Below are 21,757 nucleotides of genomic sequence, written 5' to 3' on the forward strand. Positions count from 1 at the left end.
TTAAGTAAAATCAGTTTCTCAGTCACACAAGACAAGTTTCAAGTGCTCAAGGGCCACATTTGGCTTCTACATGGCTACTTATATTAGTGCAGATCAAAAGCTTCCTCTTTTGCAGTAGGAGATTCAGTGGTTTCTGCAGAAGGAATGGTTATCCGATTTTTTTTTTCATTCAAATATATATCATATTCTTGCTTAGTCCAAGATATTAAGTATAATTCCAGGTATGGTGGCACATGCCAGTAATCCCTGCAACTAAAGGCCGAGGCAGGAAGATCATAAGTTCCAGGCCAGCCTCAGCAATGTAGTGAGACCCCATCTCAAAATAAAAATAAAAAGGGCTAAGGATGTAGTTCAGTGGTAGAGCAACTCTGGGTTCAATCTCCAGTAGTTGAAAAAAAAAAAAGAAAGGAGAGATATTAAGTATATAACTGTAGAGATTTGGTTCTCTGGACATAGAAGACATTGCTTTGTGGGTTTCCACTTCTGAAACTATCTTTTCTGGTAACATGGTTGTTTATTTGTTTGTTTGTTGCTTTTCTTCTGTACATTGTCACTTAATTATTCTGTAGTCATTCAGGAATGCTGTGTTCCTGTTGATAATGTTTTAACCACAGCTCCAGTGCCAGCTTAGTTCTTTTCCTACCCTGCAAAGTGGTAGTTAGCTATGTGTTCATTTATCACAGTTTTATTAATATTTTTATACAAATTTCTTATTCCAGACTTCAGATACACAACTTACATGAGTTTGTTATGCACAAAATTCACCCTTTATTCCTGAACTGAGCAGTGATTTCCTTTGTGTGACTTACAGAATCACCATAAATTCTCCTAACAATCCTGACCTTTTCTTTTTTCTTGATGCTTATGGCAACTGCTTGCATCTAGTAATTAAATTAATTCCATATATTTTGGGGTTTCATCCCAATTAAATTGGCAATTAGCATTCCTATCAAGTAATTCTATTCCAGGTAACTGCACTTCCCTTGTGACTTAGAAGTATGCAATCATCACCTGTTTTTAAATGATTCCTTTCATTATTCTTTTCCTTTAAATCCTTTTCTCTCTTCTTTTCATCTGCTTCTGGGTATGAAGCCCTTTATATATTAAGAGTAGACAAACCAAGAATTTTCCTTCCTTCTTTTCTCAATTTTTATATTCCTGTTTTCACATCTTATCCAACATATTCTGCACCTTCCATTATTTCTCTTTGGGTTTTTTCCATACTGTTCTATCCAGCACATTCTCCTGGAAAGGCCTGGATAAGGAAAAGTTCAGATTTTTCTTGTTGTACCTATTCTGGTCATTCTAACACTTCTGGTTCCTTTTCCTTTTTTTCTTTCTAAATGGCCATGGACATGCTGCATCATTTTGACCAGTTCTTTCCCCCTTTGGTCCTCCTGTTGTATGGCTCCAGTATATTTTCCGTTCTTTATTCTTTTGTCTTTTGTAGCCATATTTCCATGACATTGACAGAGGGCACACTCTTTAGTGAGGAATTCTAGGGGTTTATATTGCTTAAGTTCACACAACTTAGTTGTAAGCGGAGTCAAAACCTTCAGCCTAGCATGGTAGTGCACACCCTGCAATCCCAGCTACTCAGGAGGCTGAGGCAGGAGGATCACAAGTTCAAGGCTAGCAATATAGTGAGACCCTGTCCCAAAACAAAATATAAAAAAGACCCAAGGATGTAGCTCAGTGGTAGAGCAGCACTGGGTTCAACCCCTAGTATTGCAAAAAACAAATCAAACAAAACAAAAATGAATCTCTCAATTTTTAATCATTACTTCTATACCAGATTTTATTTCAAAATAGCAATTAAAGTGAGATAAAACTAAAAAGTCCAAATGTTATGTTGTATCCTACTAATATTATTCTTTTTTCTCATTCTTAACAAGCTACACCCACCTGTTTATAAATAAATGATTTTTTTTTATTCAGGTATACAAACAAGTTGATGAGTGTATATAAATACACATGGGTTCATGCATGTCTATACACATATGTACTGATATACACTGCATATGCAACCTGCATATTTTTTTTTTCATGTAGATAAATAAATATTTTTTTTCTAGGCTCATATTCTACTTGACTGTGGTGAAGACAATGTCTGTAAACCCAAACTAGAAGTTTCTGTAAATAGGTAAGTTTTGCTCCAAACAATAAACATTACCATAAGAAATTCAAATCACAGAGCACATTTTCCTATTCAAAGTACTAATATTTTAATGAGAATTAGTTATATTAGGGGGTAATACATGATTTTATATAATAATAAAGCTATTAATCTTGAATTTAAAAAATATCTACTTTGTTTTTACTAGTTGCCTAGCTTGACAGATTTGTGACCATTTAGCTTTGGATACTATCACAAAGTAATATGTCATCTTAAAGATATACTTCATTGTAGGAATACTCTTGACTCAAGCACATCCTTACCATGTTTTATAGCATATACATTAAAAAGATTATTGTAAAAAATCATGCTTTTATAAAAAAAAATTAGGGGATTAAAATTTACATGCAGGGCTGGGATATATGCTCAGTTGGTAGAATGTTTACCTTGCATGCACAAGACCCTGGGTTCAATCCCCTTCACCACAAAAAAAAAAAAAGTACATGCTGAGCCAGGCATGGTGGTACATACATGTGATCCCAGCTACACAGGAGGCCAAAGCCCGAGAATCACCAGTTTGAGGCCAGTCTGGGCAATTTAGTGAGACCCTGATTCAAAATTTTAAAAATAGCTGGGAATGTAAACTCAGTGCTTGCCTAGTATGTGTGAGGCCCTAGGTTCAGTCTCCATCCTTCCCCCCCCCATCCCAAAAGTACATGCAGAGATATAAAATTACTTCAGTAATAAATATGAAAGCCAGTGATTTATTAGTGGCATCATGGCATTAATGTTTTCTTTTACAGAGAAAAGTGTTGGACTTGCTCCCAGTATGCTATTTTCTGTTTTCTATTGAACTGTGAAGAAGTCTTAAAATATCTTGAGACACTGTTGAACATGTTGGGGCTGTCTGTGTATTTATCTCTTGTTTCTTTGAACAGCCATACACTCCCCATGTAGTCTTTTTTCACTGTCTAAATTCACATTAACTTTCAGTGATCAAAAGAAGATCTATATTGGAGACGACAACCCTCTCACATTGATTGTTAAGGCTCAGAATCAAGGAGAAGGTGCCTATGAAGCTGAGCTCATCATTTCCATGCCACCGCAGGCTGATTTCATTGGGGTTGTCCGAAACAGTGAAGTAAGCAAGCTACCTCTTTAAAAATTGAAATGCACTCACAGGTCTTATTAACATTAATGAGCTACTCCCCTATTTAGTGAAACACAGCTTAGCCATTCTACCTAAGGCTGAATTGCTAGACAATAGAGTGCCTATTCTATGTAATTCCTTTTAAGCCTAATACTTTACATAATGCATTGATACGACATTTTAAAAATTGCTTGCTAAGTGCCTGAAAATGAGGTCAGAAAGATAAAGTGTCTAAGCCTGTCCATCAATTTATTTGTCAGAGGAACTATGGTTATGTATGTAAGTCCTCTAGGGATCTTTCAGAAACACTTGTGCATTTATATGTGGCAATCACACATAGTTCTGACTTCTTATTCCACGTTTGTTGAGATTTATTTTTTTCACTAAAAAAATAAATTTAATATCTAACTGCATGATACTCAGTTGTAACTTTATAATCTTGTGGTTTCTACTTTTTTTTTAGCCATTAATTTATTTTCCTTTTCACGTCCTTTTTCTTTGTCTAACAAAGGACTTAGCAAGACTTTCCTGTGCATTTAAGACAGAAAACCAAACCCGCCAAGTGGTATGTGACCTGGGGAACCCAATGAAGGCTGGAACTCAAGTAAGATATTTTAATCGAGTGGGTTATAGAATACTTTGCTGTTCTCTGCATTTGTTCATAGTATTAAAACAACAACATCAAAAACATTTCAAAACGGTGTCTTTAATTTGGTTTTTGATTTTGAGTATCATAATTAACAGAGTTCTTTTCAGTTTGAACAAGATACAAAAATAATGAGTTGTGCTATTGTACCGTACTCAATAATCTGCTTTTGATGCTGCCTTTAGTTTAGTAAATGGATGAGAACATGGATTAGGAACTGTTATAGCTGGAGAGGTAGCTTAGTTGGTAGAGTGCTTGCCTAGCATGTAGAAGGCTCTGGGTTCAATCCCTAGCAAGAAACAAATAAACAAACAAAAAAACCCAAACAAAAACCAAAAAAAGGAACTGAAATTTTAATTTTGGTATTTTAAAGTGATGCTTTAATGGATCCTCAAAAACTACTCTGGCAAATATCAGGACTATCTTCTTAGGTGAGATAGAATCTACTTATTAACTTGAAGCCATGTATTACAGGTCCCACACAGAAGATCAAAGGGAAATTGAGTTGGATCAGGCCTCTTCAGATGGTGGAGCAGGGAGCATAGGCGCTTGAAAAGAAGCAAACACCCAATGGGTCTCTTCCCAAACCTATTAAAAAGGAAACAAAACATACCTCTTATATTTCAGTATAAAGGAAAACATATGACAGTCTACATAGTGTTGCTTTTACAATACAATTAATTTATTTAATGACACATTAATATTGGCAATTTGAGATCTGTTTCACTCTGGAGCTAAACATTTCATATTTCTTGAAATGTATATTTCTCTAAAACTCATTGTTTTTACGTGCATGGTGTCTAGGGAAGAGGGCTTGAACAAATACTCTGATCAGTCCTTTTACTTTGTATGTACTCAAAGTTGTCGTTAACAACAGAACATCTTTTTAATTTTTTTGTAACCGTATTTTCTCTAGATCTTTCACTCACAGCCCATTCAGTGTAGAGAGTTCCTGGTTATTCCAGGTTGTCAGCTCTAGGCTTTCCAAAGTGGAAAGCAGGAGGCAGTTCCCAGGAGGTGCCATTTTTTTTGTATCATTTGTATTATCTCCAAGAAGCCTTCTTTCTTTTACCTTGACTCATTTGTTTGTGACAGGCAGGAATTAGGATGTTTGGTACCTGAGGGGTTTGTGAAAGGTGAGAGGAGGAGCAATTCTGGTTCTGGCCAGACTTAGGCACAAATCATTGTGTCTAATTAATTGAATCAACAAACATTTACTTGCACATTTTAGAAAGATAATTAATATCACAAGGAGGTGTAATTATTATTAGTAATTGTTGTTAAATAGGTTCCATTATCGATTGTATCTTAAATAAGAGATTCAACAGAAAACCATATTTAATTATCTGTGTTCACTTTTACTATAAACAGTGTGTTTTAGAACATTTGTTTTTATTTGGATATTGGATTTGAAATTTCTCACTTTTTTTTAGACTTTGACTAATATTACCATCTGTTCCTTTTTCCTTCAGCTCTTAGCTGGTCTTCGATTCAGTGTTCACCAGCAATCAGAGATGGATACTTCTGTGAAATTTGATTTACAAATCCAAAGGTATGAAAACACCTTGTGTTACCTTGTAATACCTATTGAGGAAATGTGTTACAGATATATTATATAACATACTTTAAATATTTTTGAATAGGATAGGTTAAAATTCCAGTACTTTATAGGATTTTTAAAATCAATATTTATATTTTAAGAATAATATTGTCAATTTTTGAGTTTGTAAGACAAAATTAAACATTAAAAAATAAAACTTGATCATCTTCTGGGAATTAAATGCTATCAAAAATAATTGTTTTGACTTAGAAGGTTTTCATTTCTTTGTTGCTTTGAATCTATTCATTTTTAGTTTTGCTGGGTTTGCCTCAATAGGATTTTGATGATGTTTCTATCCAATTCTGTTCTAAATTTGTTCTTTTTCTTTTTCAGCTCTAATCTTTTTGACAAAGTAAGCCCAGTTGTATCTTACAGAGTTGACCTTGCTGTTATAGCTGCTGTTGAGATAAGAGGGTCAGTATGATTACTAAGTTGAGTATCCTATTGACATGATTGCTTTTGAAATGTAACTGTGAAACTCAACCTTCTTTTGGATCATAAATACTCCATGTTAGTGGTACATTTTACTAAGGCAGGAGATTCTGTTTAAAAAAGATCTTGGATATGTTCCAAAACCCCAAATATTTATTTGCCATTCCTCTGAAAAGAAACAAGACATGACAATAATATGCTCAAAATAAGCTTATTGAGATTTTGCACAAATTGACTTTCCAATTTACCTGTTATGTGTAGATTTAATAGCAGCTATGGTATCTGTGTGCATTCTCTAGTGTTTCTTTTTAAGATTCTTTGTTACTAGGTCTAATTTTATTCATTTGAATACAGCATAGTTTTGAAATTGAACTGACCATATCATTTTGATATTCATGGTAGGTTTTCTTTGGTCATTGTTTAGAGTCTCAAGTCCTGATCATATCTTTCTTCCGATTCCAAATTGGGAGCACAAGGAGAACCCTGAGACTGAAGAAGATGTTGGACCAGTTGTTCAGCACATTTATGAGGTTTGCAGCTGTTGGATTTAAGGGAAACCTAGTGAGAGAGCCAACAAAGAGAACAACTAAGCTATGTTTTAAAATCAATGCTATGTAATTTTTATGTAAACTCTGGATAGATTTAGTATGTACCTATAGTGTACCTATATTTCTTTGAATTTTTCCCTGTTTATAAGTTTGCTTTTAGTAGATAAAAAGCTTTAAGTGTTTAAAGAAGGTAATTGATATAATTTGTTATTTAAAACCAATTTATTCTACTTGAATGAAAGAATTAGGTCATTGGGTATTTTCCCATGGGCATTTTGCAGTTCTGACTAAAAATTGAAAATGCCTATAGTAAATAATCACAATTTTATTTCTATAGGTTGAAAATTTTTGTTATCAATAACTCTTTAATATTTAACTCTTTTGTTTATATTTTCATCCTGATACCTGTTACTCTAGAGACAAATGTTGAGTTTGATATTCTTTGTATAAGATTATGTTGTAATTTAGAGTCTATTTGTGGCAACTCTGCTGTTACTCAAATCCTGTTGTTGATATGATTTCTGAAGTTGGCACATGGGAAGGATTATAGAATAAATTTTTGCCCAAGGTATTTACATTTCTTTTCCTCATTAGCTGAGAAACAATGGTCCCAGTTCATTCAGCAAAGCCATGCTAAATCTTCAGTGGCCTTATAAATATAACAACAACACTTTGTTGTACATCCTTCATTATGACATCGATGGGCCGATGAACTGTACTTCAGATATGGAGATCAACCCTTTGAGAATCAAGGTAACCAAGCTATTAAGCAGCTCTTCATTATGATTACTTTTTATTGCTTTCTTATTAAACCTGTGGAATGCATGAATAGAACAGCTATTTTATGGCATAGGCTTTGCCCAAATATTATAATTCATAACCAGTACACTAAGAATTAGATTATTTGTAAAATGGTTAATAATGAATTCTGTGAAGTCCTAGTGAACCACATTTATGGAGTGTTTATTAAGCCTTGGAAGATACTCTTAAGTGAGTTGATTTGACCGTGGATGCATCACATCTTAGTTTATCCAGTGTATAATATTGTTTGAAGACTGTTCTTTTGTTGGAATTTGTATCTTTGGAATAAGATATGCCATTTTGCTTGTGATTTTCTTAATTTACATGACCTATGAAAATATCATTTTATAGAATATAAAAATATGCTCTAAGACATAGTCATCATCATCCTAGAACATAAATTTCTGTAAGAAGCTATTGCCCAACATGGTTCAAGGAAAGTTAAGAAAACTAAAAAATATGCTCAAAATTCATACTCATCACAGATGTACTTTAGAATTTCAGGCTGTTTCTATGTATTTTCATCCATTTCCATTTTAGTTTTGCAATGAGAGAGACAGTAATGGCTAGGGATAGCTAATTTTTAAAAGACACATTAAAGACTCTATATTTTCTGTCCTCACTCTTCTTAACATATTAACTGGTGAATTTTCTGTAACACCAAATTTTCATGCATAATCGTATATAAGAGCCTTTTGTCAAAATGTCGATATAAAATTTTTCCATTATTATTTATCACCTTTTTGCAATGCAATACAGATCTCATCTTTGCAAACAGCTGAAAAGAATGACACAATTGCTGGGCAAGGTGACCGGAACCATCTCATCACAAAGCGAGATCTCGCCCTTAGTGAAGGAGATGTTCACACTTTGGTAAGTGCCATTTCAAGTACATGAACTATAAACATTTGAAAATATGTGATTAAAGGACTGATGACAAAGAACATTTCAAAAATAACAGCAGCTGTGCTTGAAAGAACTACATATATTTTAAACTATTCAGTCCTCCTATTTTCTTTTTCCTAGTCAAATTAATGCCAAATTTTTAAGTGATTTGTCATTTGCTGATAAGAATATTTTATGTTCCAAATTATTTTTCTGATTCTGGTTCTTTTAACTGCCCTCTTTCTTGGTCTCACCCTGATCTTTGAGGTTTTAGTATAATACTGTAGAAAGAACCCAGAAGGCCTCAATGAAAATGTTAGAATAACTAACATGGTTAAATTTTTTTGAGTGAGCTCATGCTATGACTATGCTTTAAAGGAGTTCATCGTTAACTTTTTGAAAATTAGCAGACCTGCAAACCACCACCCATTAAAGAAGCTTTGGATTTTGTTTATGTTGAGTAGCAATCATTAATTACTTTTATATCAATTCTGTGTTCCTTCTTCATCTTCACCTAGTTCACTCACTCAGTGACTTTTGACTCACTTAATTACTTCTAGGATGCTGTTCTCTTCTGGTTGTCCATCTGCCACCTCTAGCTGCTCCTTAATGTCCATTTTCAGACGTTTAACCTACAGAGTACTCAGATCTCAGATTTCTTCTCTGCTTCACCTACATTCATTCACTTGATCTGTGCTGGTTATACTACTGATAGTGTTGATCCCAGCCACATTTCAAGAGTTCAACAGTCCTGTGAAGCTAGCAGCTCTTCTATCAAGCAGCATACATGTCTCTATATTGATGACTTCTGTCATCATGGAAAGTTATTTTGGATAGTGCTGTACTAGGTGATCTTATTGAGTCTCATGGCTGTAAATACTATCTGGTGCACAAGAATTTGAATTATATTTCTAACCTAATTCTTTGTATTGAACTCTAGAATCCAATATCCAACAAACCTATTAGAACTTCTCTTAAACATCTAATAGTAAAATTCATTCTAAAATTATACCTTGACTCTGAAAGAAAACAGGTGCCAGCCAAGACTGCTGTATTGAACAAAGATATCTTTTAGAATTGATAGAAAGATAAAAACTTTCAGTGGTAGACATAAACTAATAGAATTCATGACAACTAAGCCAGCTTTATAGGAAATACTTAAAGATATACTGTACAGAGGAACTCAAAAACTAGCCCCTAAGCTCCAAAATAGATGAAGATCTTAGAAGAGCAACCAACTAAATGAAAATCAAGACCAAATTAAATATAACAATAACAACAACAAATGGCAGGAAATAACAACCATTTATCCATAACAACTGAATGTAAATGCTTGCGACTCTCCAGTTAAAAGTATAGAGTGACAGAATGGATTAAAAAATAAGATCCAACTATATACTGTTTGTAAGAGACTTATCTCATAGGCAAACATTCTCATAAACTGAAAGTAAAAAGATGGAAAAAAATATTTTATGCGAATGCAGACCAAAAACAAGTAATAGTAGCTGGTTTTAAAGAATATTTATTTATTTATTTTTTAGTTTTTTAGGTGGACACAATATTTTTATTTATTTATTTATTTATAATATATTTTTCAGTTTTCGGTGGACACAACATCTTTATTTTATTTTTATGTGGTGCTGAGGATCGAACCCAGTGCCCCACGCATGCCAGGCCAGCGTGTTACCGCTTGAGCTGCACCCCCAGCCCCAACTTTATTTTATTTTTATGTGGTATTGAGGATCGAACCCAGTGCATTGCACATGTCAGGCATGCACCACATAAAAGTAAACAAATAAAATAATGGTATAAAAAATTTATGTGTTCAAAAAAAATGGCCATATTACCAAAAGCAATATATAGACTTATTGTAATCCCTACCAAATATACCAATGACATTCTTCACAGAACCGAAAACAAAAATCCTAAAATTCATGTTAAAGAATAAGAGTCCCAGAATAGACAAAGCAATCCTGAGCAAGAAGAGTAATGCAGGAGACATCACAATATCTGATCTCAAATTATACTACAGAGCTATAGTAACAAAACCAGCATGTATTGGTATGAAAATAGATATGAATTCCAATAGAATGGAATAGAAGAGACAGAGACAAAACCGCACACTTCCAGCCATCTGATAAATAAGAAAGATGCCAGAAATATATGATGGAGAAGAGGTAGCCACTTTAACAAATAGTGCTGGGAAAACTGGATAGCTGTATGTAGGAAAAATGAAACTAGATTCCTTTCACACTGCACAAAGTCAAATTGAAGTGGAGCAGAGACTTTGAATTAGAATTGAATTATACTAGAAACTTTGCAAATGTTAGAAGAAACCATAGGGTCAACATTCCATCATATTGGTGTAGGCACTGATTTCCTTAAGAAGAAGATCTAAAGGTCAAGAATTGAAGCCAATAATCAATAGTGGAAAGTCATCAAATTAAAAAGCTTCTTCACAGCAATGGAATAATTAAGAGCATGAAAAGAAAGCCTACAAAATGGAAGAAAAATCTTTGCCAGCTATTCCTCTGTCCAGATATTAACATCCAGAATATGTAAAGAACCCAAAAGCTCAACACCCAAAAAACAACCAAATAATCAAAAAACAATCCTATCAAGAAATGGGCAAAAGAACTAAACAGGCATTTCTCAAAAGAAGAAACACAGGGCTGGGGTTGGGGCTCAATGGTAGAGTGCTCGCCTAGCATGTGCGAGGCCCTGGGGTTCGATCCTCAGCACCACATAAAAATAAATAAAATAAAGGTATTGTGTCCAACTACAACTAAATAAATAAATATTTTTAAAAAGAGAAGGAAGAAGAAACACAGATGGCCACCAAATACATGAAAAAATTCTCAATATCTCCAGCAATCAGGGAAATGCAAATCAAAACTACACTGACATTTTATTTTATTCCAATCAAAATGATAATTATCAAGAATACAAATAATAGTAAATGTTGGTGAGGATGTGGGCAAAAAGGAACACTCATACTTCCTGATGGGTTTGTGCATTAGTACAACCACTCAGGAAAGCAGTATGGAGATTCCTCAAAAAGACCAGCATAGAACCACCATATGACCTAGCTATCCCACTCCTTAGTATTTATCCAGAATAACTACAATCAGCATATTATAATGATATAGCCACATCAATGTTTATAGCCTTAGAATTTACAATAGCCAATTATGGAACCAGTCAGATTCTTGTCAATAGATGAATGGATAAAGAAAATGTGTTATATATACCCAATGGAGTTTTACTCAGCCATAAAGGAGAATGAAATTATGGCATTTGCCAGTAAATGGATGGAACTAGAGAACATCATGCTAAGTAAAATAAGCCAGACTTAGAAAATCAGGGGTCAAACATTTTCTTTCGTATGCACAAGCTAAAACAAAGTAAGGGAAGAAAAGTGGGAAGTCGAATATCATAAAGATGTAGGGAAGACCAGTGGGGTTAGACGGAGGTCAAGAGGGAGGGAGAGTGGATGGGAAAGGGGAGGAAATGCAGAATGAATTTGACAAACCTACTCTGTGTACATGTGTTAATATACCACAGTGAATTCCTCCTTTATGTATATCTATAAAGTACCAATCAAAAATAAATAAGTGAGTGAAAGGAAGATGAACAAAGTAGAGGAAGGAGGAAGGGAAGGAAAGGGAGAGTTCCTGGGACTAAAATGGATTAAATCAAATTCCATGCAGGCATGACTGTGTCAAAATGAACCCAATTATTATATAAAACTATAATGCTGTAATAAAAGAAAAAAAATAAAAATAGACCCTGGAATTTTCTGAACTCTGCTCTTTCCGTAGTGATCCATATTGAGTAAATATCCACTCCATTCTCTGTTCAAACCTGCATCTACTCTTTTTTCTCAAATCGCACATCTTACATTTCAGCCAAGTCAGTTAGTATCTATTTTCAAATAATTCAGAATCTGATCCCTTCTCTTGCTTCGACTATTGTTAAATCCTCACTTGGTCCCTGAACACTTTCCTTCTTCCCTCTACAGTTTATTCATCACATAGAATCCATGTGATTCTTTCAAATATAAGTCAGGTTATGTCTCTCCAATGCCTTCCCATCTAACTAAAAAGAAAATTAAAAACAAACAAAAAAAACCCAGAGCCTACAAAGCCTTTAAGCTTATCATGACTTGGCTCTTCCTCTCTGCCTGCCCCCTGTGCTTACGTGCCCACCTGGCTTTTCATTGAACCACCACAGCATGTTTCTACCTCCAGATTTTGAAAACTGCTCTTGCAGTTCCTAAAATGATTTTTGTCCAGATAGCCCTGTGACACATTTACCCATTTCTTTCTGGAATGCTAGCATGTCAAATTATGACACCTCTGTCATAATTTATCTCTGACCAATCCACATGAAATGAAAACTATAAAACTATAATTTTAAAAATCGAGATAAAACTTACAGTAACACAAAATTTATCACGTTAACCATTTTGAAGTATATGATATAGTGGTTTTTAGTATATTCGCAACATTAGACAACCATTATCACTGTAATTCCAAAAGATATTTTGTCACCCCAGAAAGAAGTGGATCTATCTACCCATTAAGCAGTTACTTCCCATTCTCCCTTACCACCAGCTCCTGGTTACCTCTAATTTGTTTTCAATCCTGCATTTGCCTATTCCCGACTTTCCATAGATATGGCAACGTATAATAAGTGCTCTCTTGTGTTTGGCTTCTTGCATTTAAGATTCATTGATGTAGCATGTGTGAGTACTGCATTCATTTTTATAACTGCATAATGTTCCACTTTGTAGATATTATCTTTTGTTTATTCTTTCATTGATTTGATGGAAATTTAGATTGTTTCTACTTTTTTGTCTGTTTTTAATAGTGCTGCTGTGAATATTCATGCAAAAGTTTTTATGTGAACATGTGTTTCAGTTCCCTTGGGAATAAACCTAGGAATGAGACAACTGGGGTATTTAGAAATTTTGTGTGTAACTTTTTGAAGAAACTGTTTTCCAAAGTAGATCCCAGCACTCAGGATGCTGAGTCAGGAAGATCACTTGAGCTTAAGATTTCAAGATCAGACTGGGCAGCATAGCAAGACCTGTCTCAAAACAAAACAAATGTCTGAACCATTTACGTTCTCAACAAGCAATATATGATGCTTCCAATTTCTCTAAAACTTTTCCACTACTAGTCATTGTCTTGTTTTGTTTAATTGCTTTTAATTTTTTATAATCATCCCATTTGGTGTGAAGCACTATTTCATTGTGGTTTTTAATTGCATTTCCCTATTGACTAACATTGCTGAGCATATTCATTTGTATATCTCTTTTGGAAAAATGTCTGTTAAAATCCTTTGTCCACTTTTATTTTTTTTTAATTTTTTATTGTTGGTTGTTCAAAACATTACAAATTTCTTAATATATCATATTTCACACTTTGATTCAAGTGGGTTATGAACTCCCATTTTTACCCCATATACAGATTGCAGAATTACATCAGTTACACATCCATTGATTTACATATTGCCATACTAGTGTCTGTTGTGTTTCCCCCCGCCTTTTATTATTGAGTTGCAAAGAGTTCATTATATGTTCTGGATACCATCTCTATCAGATATATGATTGCACATATTTCCTCTTATTCTGTATGAGTTTCCACTTTATTGATGGCATCCTTTGATGCACAAAAGTTTTTAAATATAAGAAGCTCAATTTATCTTTGTCATCTTTTGTTGCTTATATTTTCATTCTATTTTAAAACCATAGCTGGGCACGGCGGCACATGCCTGTAATCCCTGGCTTGGGAGGCTGAGGCAGGAGGATGGCAAGTTCAAAGCCAGCCTCAGCAAAAGTGAGGCTCTAAGCATCTCAGTGAGACAGACCCTGTCTCTGAATAAAATACAAAATAGGATTGGGGATGTGGCTCAGTGGTTGAGTGTCCCTGAGTTCAATGGTCCTACCCCCCCCCCCCAAAAAAATTATAAAACCATCATTAAGGATAAAGTTATAAAATTTATATCTAGGTTTCCAAATTTTATTCCTATAGCTCTTATATTTACATCTGTTTGTTTTGAGTTAATTTTTGTATGTTGCATGAGGTAGGAGTTCAGATTTATTCCTTGCATGTAATTGCTTAGTTGTTTGGGCATTATTTATTGAAAAGATAAATGGTTTAGGCATCCTTATTGAAGACAAATTTGTCATAAATATGTTTGGGTTTATTACAATCCCATTTTACTTTTTGCATTATTATAACACATATTAACTCTATTGAGATTCACTGTGATATTTCCATACATGCACACATTATGCATTGATCATGTCCCTCTTCTCCCTTTGCTGTCCCTAATATCACACCCTTCCCTATCCCTAGTAATCCCTCTTCTGCTTTCTCAGTTCTATTCCATTGTCCCATGTGTGTGTTCTTGATGCCAAAGCCAAATTGTTTGGAGTACCATAGCTCTGCAACAGTAAGTTTTGAATTTGGGAAGTGTGAACCATCTAATATTTTTTTCTTTTGCAAGATTGTTTTGGCTCCTTGGGGTTCTTTGCAGTTCTATATGAATTGTAGGACGAGCTTATCCATTTCTTCAAATAAAGGTCATTGAAATCTTGAGAGAAGTTTTGTTGAGCCTGATCAGAAACTTGAAGGGTATTACCATCTTAAAATATCATGTCTTTACATCATTGAACACTAGCTGTCTATTCATTTAGTTTTTCTTTGATTTTAGTAATATTTTGTTGTTTTCATTGTACTATTCTTGCATTTATGTAGGTATTAGTTGTGTTATTCCTATGTATGTTGTTCTTTTTGATGCTGTTTTTTTAAAAAAAATTCTTAATTTCCTTTTTGGATTTTTTATTGCTTATATTTTTATGTTGATCTTGTGTCTTATACTTTTCTGTACCTGTTAGCTTTTATTAGTTTTGGGGATTATTATTTAGTGTTTTCTATGTATAAGATGTTGTCAGCTGCGAAGAGAGAACTTTTATTCATTCTTTCATTATGTTCTTTTTGCCTAATTGTCCTGACTAGAACCTTCCATACAATGTTGACTGGAATGGCATGAGTGAGAAGTCATCCTTGTGTTGCTTGTAGTCTTAGAGACAAATATCCAGTGTCTCACCATTAAGAGTGGTGTTAGCTGTGGGAATTTGTAGATGCCCTTTGTCAGATCTAGGGAGTTCACTTCTGTTCCTGTCCATTCATTGGTGGTACCACTTATTAGATAGCAATTGCTATGAGGTATATGCATGTGATCTGTTTAATGCACTGTGACAGGTACACAGAAGGTGATATGTATTTGTTTTCTTTGGTTACCAGCCTTCAAGTTACTGATTAAAAACATCAAGTGTGTCAGAGGTCATCAGCTTGCTATTAGATTTCTGCAGGCCTGACATAGAATAACCTCTAAAAATTCACTCGCTCTCCTTTTCTTTTGCACTGGGATATTGTGATCTGTTATCATGCTCTGGTGTCACCTTAGGAATGTTGAGTTCTAGCTGTAAAAACAAGTCTTTTAAGTTATAGGTTTTAACCTTCTATAATCAATCACACTAAAACCAACCTCTTCATTACAAAAATCGGTCTTAACTATTAGCCTAATTATTTTAAGCATTAATTCCACAAGACAAACGAATCTAGATAATCTCTCTTTGGCCTTTACATAAAAATAATAAAATACAATGTCTAATATTTAAATGTTGCAGAGATTGTAGAACGCCCCTTTTTCGGGGTAAGTAAATCATTTGTTTTGACAGGGTTGTGGAATTGCTCAGTGCTTGAGGATTGTCTGCCAGGTTGGGCGACTAGACAGAGGCAAGAGTGCAATCCTGTATGTAAAGTCTTTACTGTGGACTGAGACCTTTATGAATGTAAGTAGACAGATGTAACAGCAGATTTATCCACTTTTTTTCCACTTTTTTTTTCCAATCAAAAAGGTCTGACATCTGGAAAATCATCTCTTTGTTATTTCCATGCAGAAGGAAAACCAGAATCATTCATATTCTCTGAAGTCATCTGCTTCATTTAATGTCATAGAGTTTCCTTACAAAAACCTTCCAATTGAGGATATCTTCAACTCTACATTAGTAAGTTATTGGTTTAGGGAAATAGAGTAAATATACTCCATTCAAAGGCCTTAAATGTTTAAAAACATTTTTTTATTTTTTAATGGCATTTCAACTATTTTGATATTTAAAGTAATGGAAGAGTTATTTGATAGGATTATGACCTTTTAAAAAATATTATTATTCTACTATTCCAACCTAGATTTATCAAAACTGGTCCTTTCACTGTTGCATCTTGTCTTATGTAAGAGAGTTTTTAGTGTATACTAAATTATGTGGGGGATTTTTAAGGATATTGTCCTCCCATTAAATTAGAAAGTGTGAAATTAACTGCAACAAGTGAAGGCATTTGGAAGATTTTTGAGGATTGAAAATGAGATCAGCCATCATACATAAATGGCTGGACTGGAATATTTAGAAATCATTTTAGATGCAATTGGAAATTATTCTATTGTTGAGAATTTTATGTGTATATTTATATTTTGATACAAAACATGTGACCACCAAATTATTGTATGCAAAAAAAGCATTCAGTGTGATTACTATTAAAATAAAATGTAACAGCACCCAACTACTTAGTTATCTATAAATTATTTTTAAGACTAAAGATCTTTTTTATTTTCCTGACAGGTTACCACTAATGTCACCTGGGGCATCCAGCCAGCCCCCATGCCTGTGCCTGTGTGGGTGATCATTTTAGCAGTTCTGGCAGGATTGCTGTTGCTGGCTGTCTTAGTTTTCGTAATGTACAGGGTACGTAATGGACTTAGAAAGAGGGAGGAAGGGAGGGAGGAAAACAGAAGAAAATGGGGAGGGAGGGAGAGAAAGAAGGATTAAAAAGAAACAAGGGAAGGAAGAAAGTGGCATAATTATATGACTTATTTAAAGGAAGAGAAATTGCATAAAGTTTTATGTAAATTTTCTTGGTTATAATATAGTCACTAAAAAAGTATTTTTGGGGGGAGAGGATTTCATGAAAATTGAAGAGGGACCAGTAGGAATTAGGAAAGGAACTAGGAAGAGGGAGGAGAGCTAGGAAAGGGGTGATCCTGGGGAATAATATTGAACAAATTATCATGTTATATTGTGTGCACCTATGACTATATATCAGTAAATCTCACTATTTGGTATAATTATAACGCACTAAGGAAAATATGGAAAAATATTTTTAGTTTTCTATATTGATGTGAAAATAATGTTTTTACTTCAACTGACAGATGGGCTTTTTTAAACGTGTTCGGCCACCTCAAGAAGAACAGGAAAGGGAACAGCTTCAACCTCATGAAAATGGTGAAGGAAACTCAGAAACTTAACTGTGATTTTTAAGTTATACTGCATTCCAGATCACTAGAATTACCAGATTGATTGTAGAGTTCAATTTCCTTCATGAGGAATAAAATTATAAGACTTCTGCTGAAGGTACTCAGTGACTTCCGTCTAACCACAAAATTGAGAGCAATATTTGTTGGCCTTCTCTTTATAAGTAAGTTCAGACAGGTTAATACACATACATTGCCCTAGATATTTAAATAATAAAATTTCACATGATGGTTTTTATTCAATGTACATAACACAGGTGGTGCCTCAGTTACTACTTTATATAAAATAGTATCTATTACAATTTTCATTTCTGATTTAGTATTTTGGGTTTTGCTGTTTATTGTTGTTTTAAAGCAATCTAAATTTGGACCTTAGCATTCACATTTTTTTTTTTTGTACAGGTACTTAATACATATTACACTACAGTTGACTTGTAAAGCTACTAAAAGCTTTGTAATTACCTGAACTTGGATTTTAATATCTGTTACATAGAATTTTTTAAAAAATTAATGATACCACCAGAATTATTTCCTGGAAACTGGGTGTTTAGGTTTAGCTCAGTGGTTGCGCATGTGCTTAGCATGTGTGAGGCCTTGAGTTTAATCCCCAGCCCTGGGGAGAAGTTTTTTCTGTAATAATAATGGTACAATGTTTTAATATGAAAATTGGGTACATGTGATTAATTTTTATTTATATTTAATCCTTAATCTGTTTTATTACTTTAATTTGTATAGTTTAAGTCCTACAAGAAATCCTTTAAGCCAACCTATATAAAAATGTAGTCTGTATTCAAAAATACCTTTTTGTGTATGTAATAGTGTAATTTCAGCTCAATATCCGGATGGTTAAAGCCATACGAAGTTGGAAATCATTTCCAAAGCACACATCTATCCCATTGTTTTCATCTGGCTATTTAAAATACACTTAAAGAAAGCATTTTAATTGAAAGACTATTACTTTATTAATAGTACGTTCTTAGATTAGAGTGGAGTCTTTAGTTATTAATTTATTTTCCTCGTATATATGTATTTTTCCTTGTATTTCTAAAATTGTTGCAGTAACGGGTCAAGATCATTTTCATTACAGACAGGAACCTGAATCCCCATTCCCACCCCATGAGAAATGCATGAGATCAAAACTCTCCAGGTAGCTCCATGGTTTACTTCTAGCAGTGGCATGACGCTACTCCCATGGGTGGTTCCTCAGTTTAATCAAGGTAATGTGCAAAACCAGTCTCAGTTATCAGAATAACTACAAAAAGGTATTTTTATAAGCTGTTCAACTTATTGAAAACCTTTTAAATTTTTTTTTTTATTGAAAACCTTTTAAAGCTTTCTAAAGTTTTTTCTTTTTTAACAGAAATTACTTTTTTAATAAAAGCAGCATAGGCAGCAAATTGTAGTTTTATATGCCTGCAGGGTGATGAATCTTCTGGTGGAATGTATGATTTATTCACAGTTCCTCAAGGCCTAGGGATGACTTTTAATTATCCCTATTTTGTGCAATTACATCATGTTGTACTCAAGAAATTAAGACTTTAGTAGCTTTTTAACTGCTGTCCTCATTAGGCAATGATAAATATTTCCCTTAAATAATTGACTATTTTTTTCTGTATTTTAAAAATAATTGCAATTTATCTTGCCATATTGTGTTATATAAGCACAAGTGGATGACCTGAACTGGAGAATATATTCACAAAGTAGAACCACATTTAGATGTAAGTTAGAACACAGAAAAAACCTTATATTTAGCTTTAGTGAGTTTTAAAATTAATGGGTTTTGGAATGTAGAATTTATTAGTAGCTTGAAAGATCTCAATCATATGCAATAAGTATTTTTATTGCCAATAAATTTAAATTCTTTTAAGAAAAAAATATTTTTATCCTAGGGCCAAGTGTTGCCTACCACCAAGCAGTCACTAAGTTGGTCTATAGCAACTTTTTCCATATCTGTTTTTCCATCTAAGAGCTGTCATTCATAAAAATATACTTTGAATAGAAATTCATTCTTCAGTAGGTATTAGTATTTGCTTTCATTTAGTCTTTTCCTTTTATGAACTCTATCTCAAGGAATTTCTATTGGAGATTGAAAAATGCTGTAGCTGGAAATTAACAAGATGTTTTAAATTGCTTTTATGAAATGTAGTGTTAGGTAATAGTATGGATTTTCTTTCAAAAATGAACACATATATCTCTACAAAAATATGGAGTATAATTTGAAAGTCTATTCTGAGGAAAATGTTGGGATTATTACCCTAAAGTGGCACATGAGTATATATTTTTTTATTTTTTTATTGGTTGTTCAAAACATTACAAAGCTCATGATATATCATCTTTCATACATTTGACTCAATTGGGTTATGAATTCCCATTTTTACCCCAAATACAAATTGCAGAATCACATCGGTTACACACTCACATTTTTACATAATGGCATATTAGTGACTGTTGTATTCTGCTACCTTTCCTTGTATATTTGACTAAATAATAATAAAAAAATAGTTCTATGGAATCTATTTTAGTTGTCAAACATTTCAAGTACTACCGTATTTGTGATTTATTGAAAATTAAAATTAATTTCAAAGTAGAAAATTCTCATTAATCTGAGAATTTTTAAAAAACGAGTTAGAAGATATTAAAACCATTTGCCATAGTTGAGAAATATTGATACTGATATTGGTTTCTTTTTTAGGGTATTTATTTTGGAATTGGTATTTTAAGAAAATTTGTGTGAGGGTCACTTTTTTTCATTTTCCTTTCTTTTATGATCAATTATCATAAATTCCGATCAATTCTTTGTCATTGTAAAAGGTAAACAAATTAGAATGTCATTGCTACAGTTATGCCTGTGTTATGAAATTACTTATTCATAATTAATTCTCGTGAATATCATATTTATACTTATATAAAGAGAAAATCCAAGTGTTGATAAAAGAGAGTTTACTGGCTTCTTTAAGAGAGCTGAGAAAGATTTTTGATATTGAATCATGACCCTAAGAAGAGATTTATGGGGCACATTTATAGTATATAGCAAATCAGCTAGTTTTTTGTAAAGCAAACAGAATGTGAAGTTGATATACGTTACTATGTTGATGAGCCAGATGGACAAGAAGAGGTGGTTGTTATACCTGTGGTGTGGCCATTGCCTATCTCAGTGTCAGCTTGTTTGTACTCTTGGATAACTTGCATATGTAGTAATTTGATAAATAACAACAAAAAAATCTGATAAATTAATTATGGGATCCAAAAAGTAAATGAAATTAATTAATATATCTGTGCTTTGGAAAAATTTCCTTTTAACTTGTCGAATGATGAGTTTGAACAATGAACTTTTGGATGTGCAGCATGGAATATGTTCTTGTATTTTGTTGTAATTTCTGATACCTAATGAACTTCTTGGAAAAGGTGTTGAATCTTTGGTGGTTTTCGTTGTCATTGTTATCAAGTGCAATATAACAATGTAACCAAACCTAGCTAATATCAAATTTATCATTAATTTAGTAAGCCTAAAGAACAGAGATTTAGTAGTATTTCTGTTAGTGGGAAAGAATGTTTCTGCTGTGGATGTACAAAGAAGTTATTTGCCCTTAAACACTCCATTCTATGGTTTATTTCAGGCTGAATATGAACTGTTCCTTACCAGCTTTGAAACACTTTGAAATATCTTAAGGTAACTTGGAAGCTGTATATATCAAAATAATTTGCTACCTAAGTAACACAGAAAGTAATCATCTTTATTTAGCTTCTCTTGTGATCACCCACATTGGGTGAGACATGAAATGAGTTTTTTCCTCAAATCTGTCATTTGCTAACTTGGTTTGAGTTAGTGAAAGCTGATACAGTGTTCTGCTTAGTTTCCCATGTGTAACTTGTGACTGTACAATAAACTTGAGCATATGGTGCCACCTTTGTGTATGGACTTTATCCTTTTCTTCTATGATGTTTTATTTTTTAATAACATGAACCAGCACTAATGCACTAAAGGGGTGACCTCAAAGTGGTGACATCTCTCTAAAAGTTAAAATTCTTAGCAGTGTTAAAGAAAACACACACACACACACACACACACACACACACACAGAGGAGCCTAATGTTAAAATATACCCTTAGAAAGGGAAATATTTATTTGCCTGAAATGTAAGAATCCTTTACTCAGTGGTTGAGTGCCTGGCTAGCATGTACTAAGTTCAGGGATTGA

The 21,757-nt window shown here is 33.5% G+C and overlaps 1 protein-coding gene across 2 annotated transcripts in view; it reads left to right on the plus strand.

Moving 5' to 3' along the window:
• The window catches only part of Itgav (integrin subunit alpha V), a 73,287-nt gene extending 51,823 nt beyond the window's left edge, over nt 1-21,464 (plus strand). For both annotated transcript variants that reach the window (XM_015481133.2, XM_048808135.1), the window contains 12 exons: nt 2,076-2,143; nt 3,110-3,257; nt 3,778-3,870; nt 5,385-5,464; nt 5,846-5,926; nt 6,369-6,474; nt 7,087-7,245; nt 8,053-8,166; nt 15,932-16,045; nt 16,154-16,261; nt 16,871-16,993; nt 17,458-21,464. In XM_015481133.2, coding sequence (XP_015336619.1) covers nt 2,076-2,143; nt 3,110-3,257; nt 3,778-3,870; nt 5,385-5,464; nt 5,846-5,926; nt 6,369-6,474; nt 7,087-7,245; nt 8,053-8,166; nt 15,932-16,045; nt 16,154-16,261; nt 16,871-16,993; nt 17,458-17,553 — 1,290 coding nt within the window. In that variant the 3' untranslated portion in view covers nt 17,554-21,464. The remainder of the gene's footprint in view (nt 1-2,075; nt 2,144-3,109; nt 3,258-3,777; nt 3,871-5,384; nt 5,465-5,845; nt 5,927-6,368; nt 6,475-7,086; nt 7,246-8,052; nt 8,167-15,931; nt 16,046-16,153; nt 16,262-16,870; nt 16,994-17,457) is intronic.
• Nucleotides 21,465-21,757: the final 293 nt, after the last annotated feature.

Source organism: Marmota marmota, unplaced genomic scaffold (assembly GCF_001458135.2).
Source record: "Marmota marmota marmota unplaced genomic scaffold, marMar, whole genome shotgun sequence".
In the NCBI taxonomy this organism is placed as follows: Eukaryota; Metazoa; Chordata; class Mammalia; order Rodentia; family Sciuridae; genus Marmota; species Marmota marmota.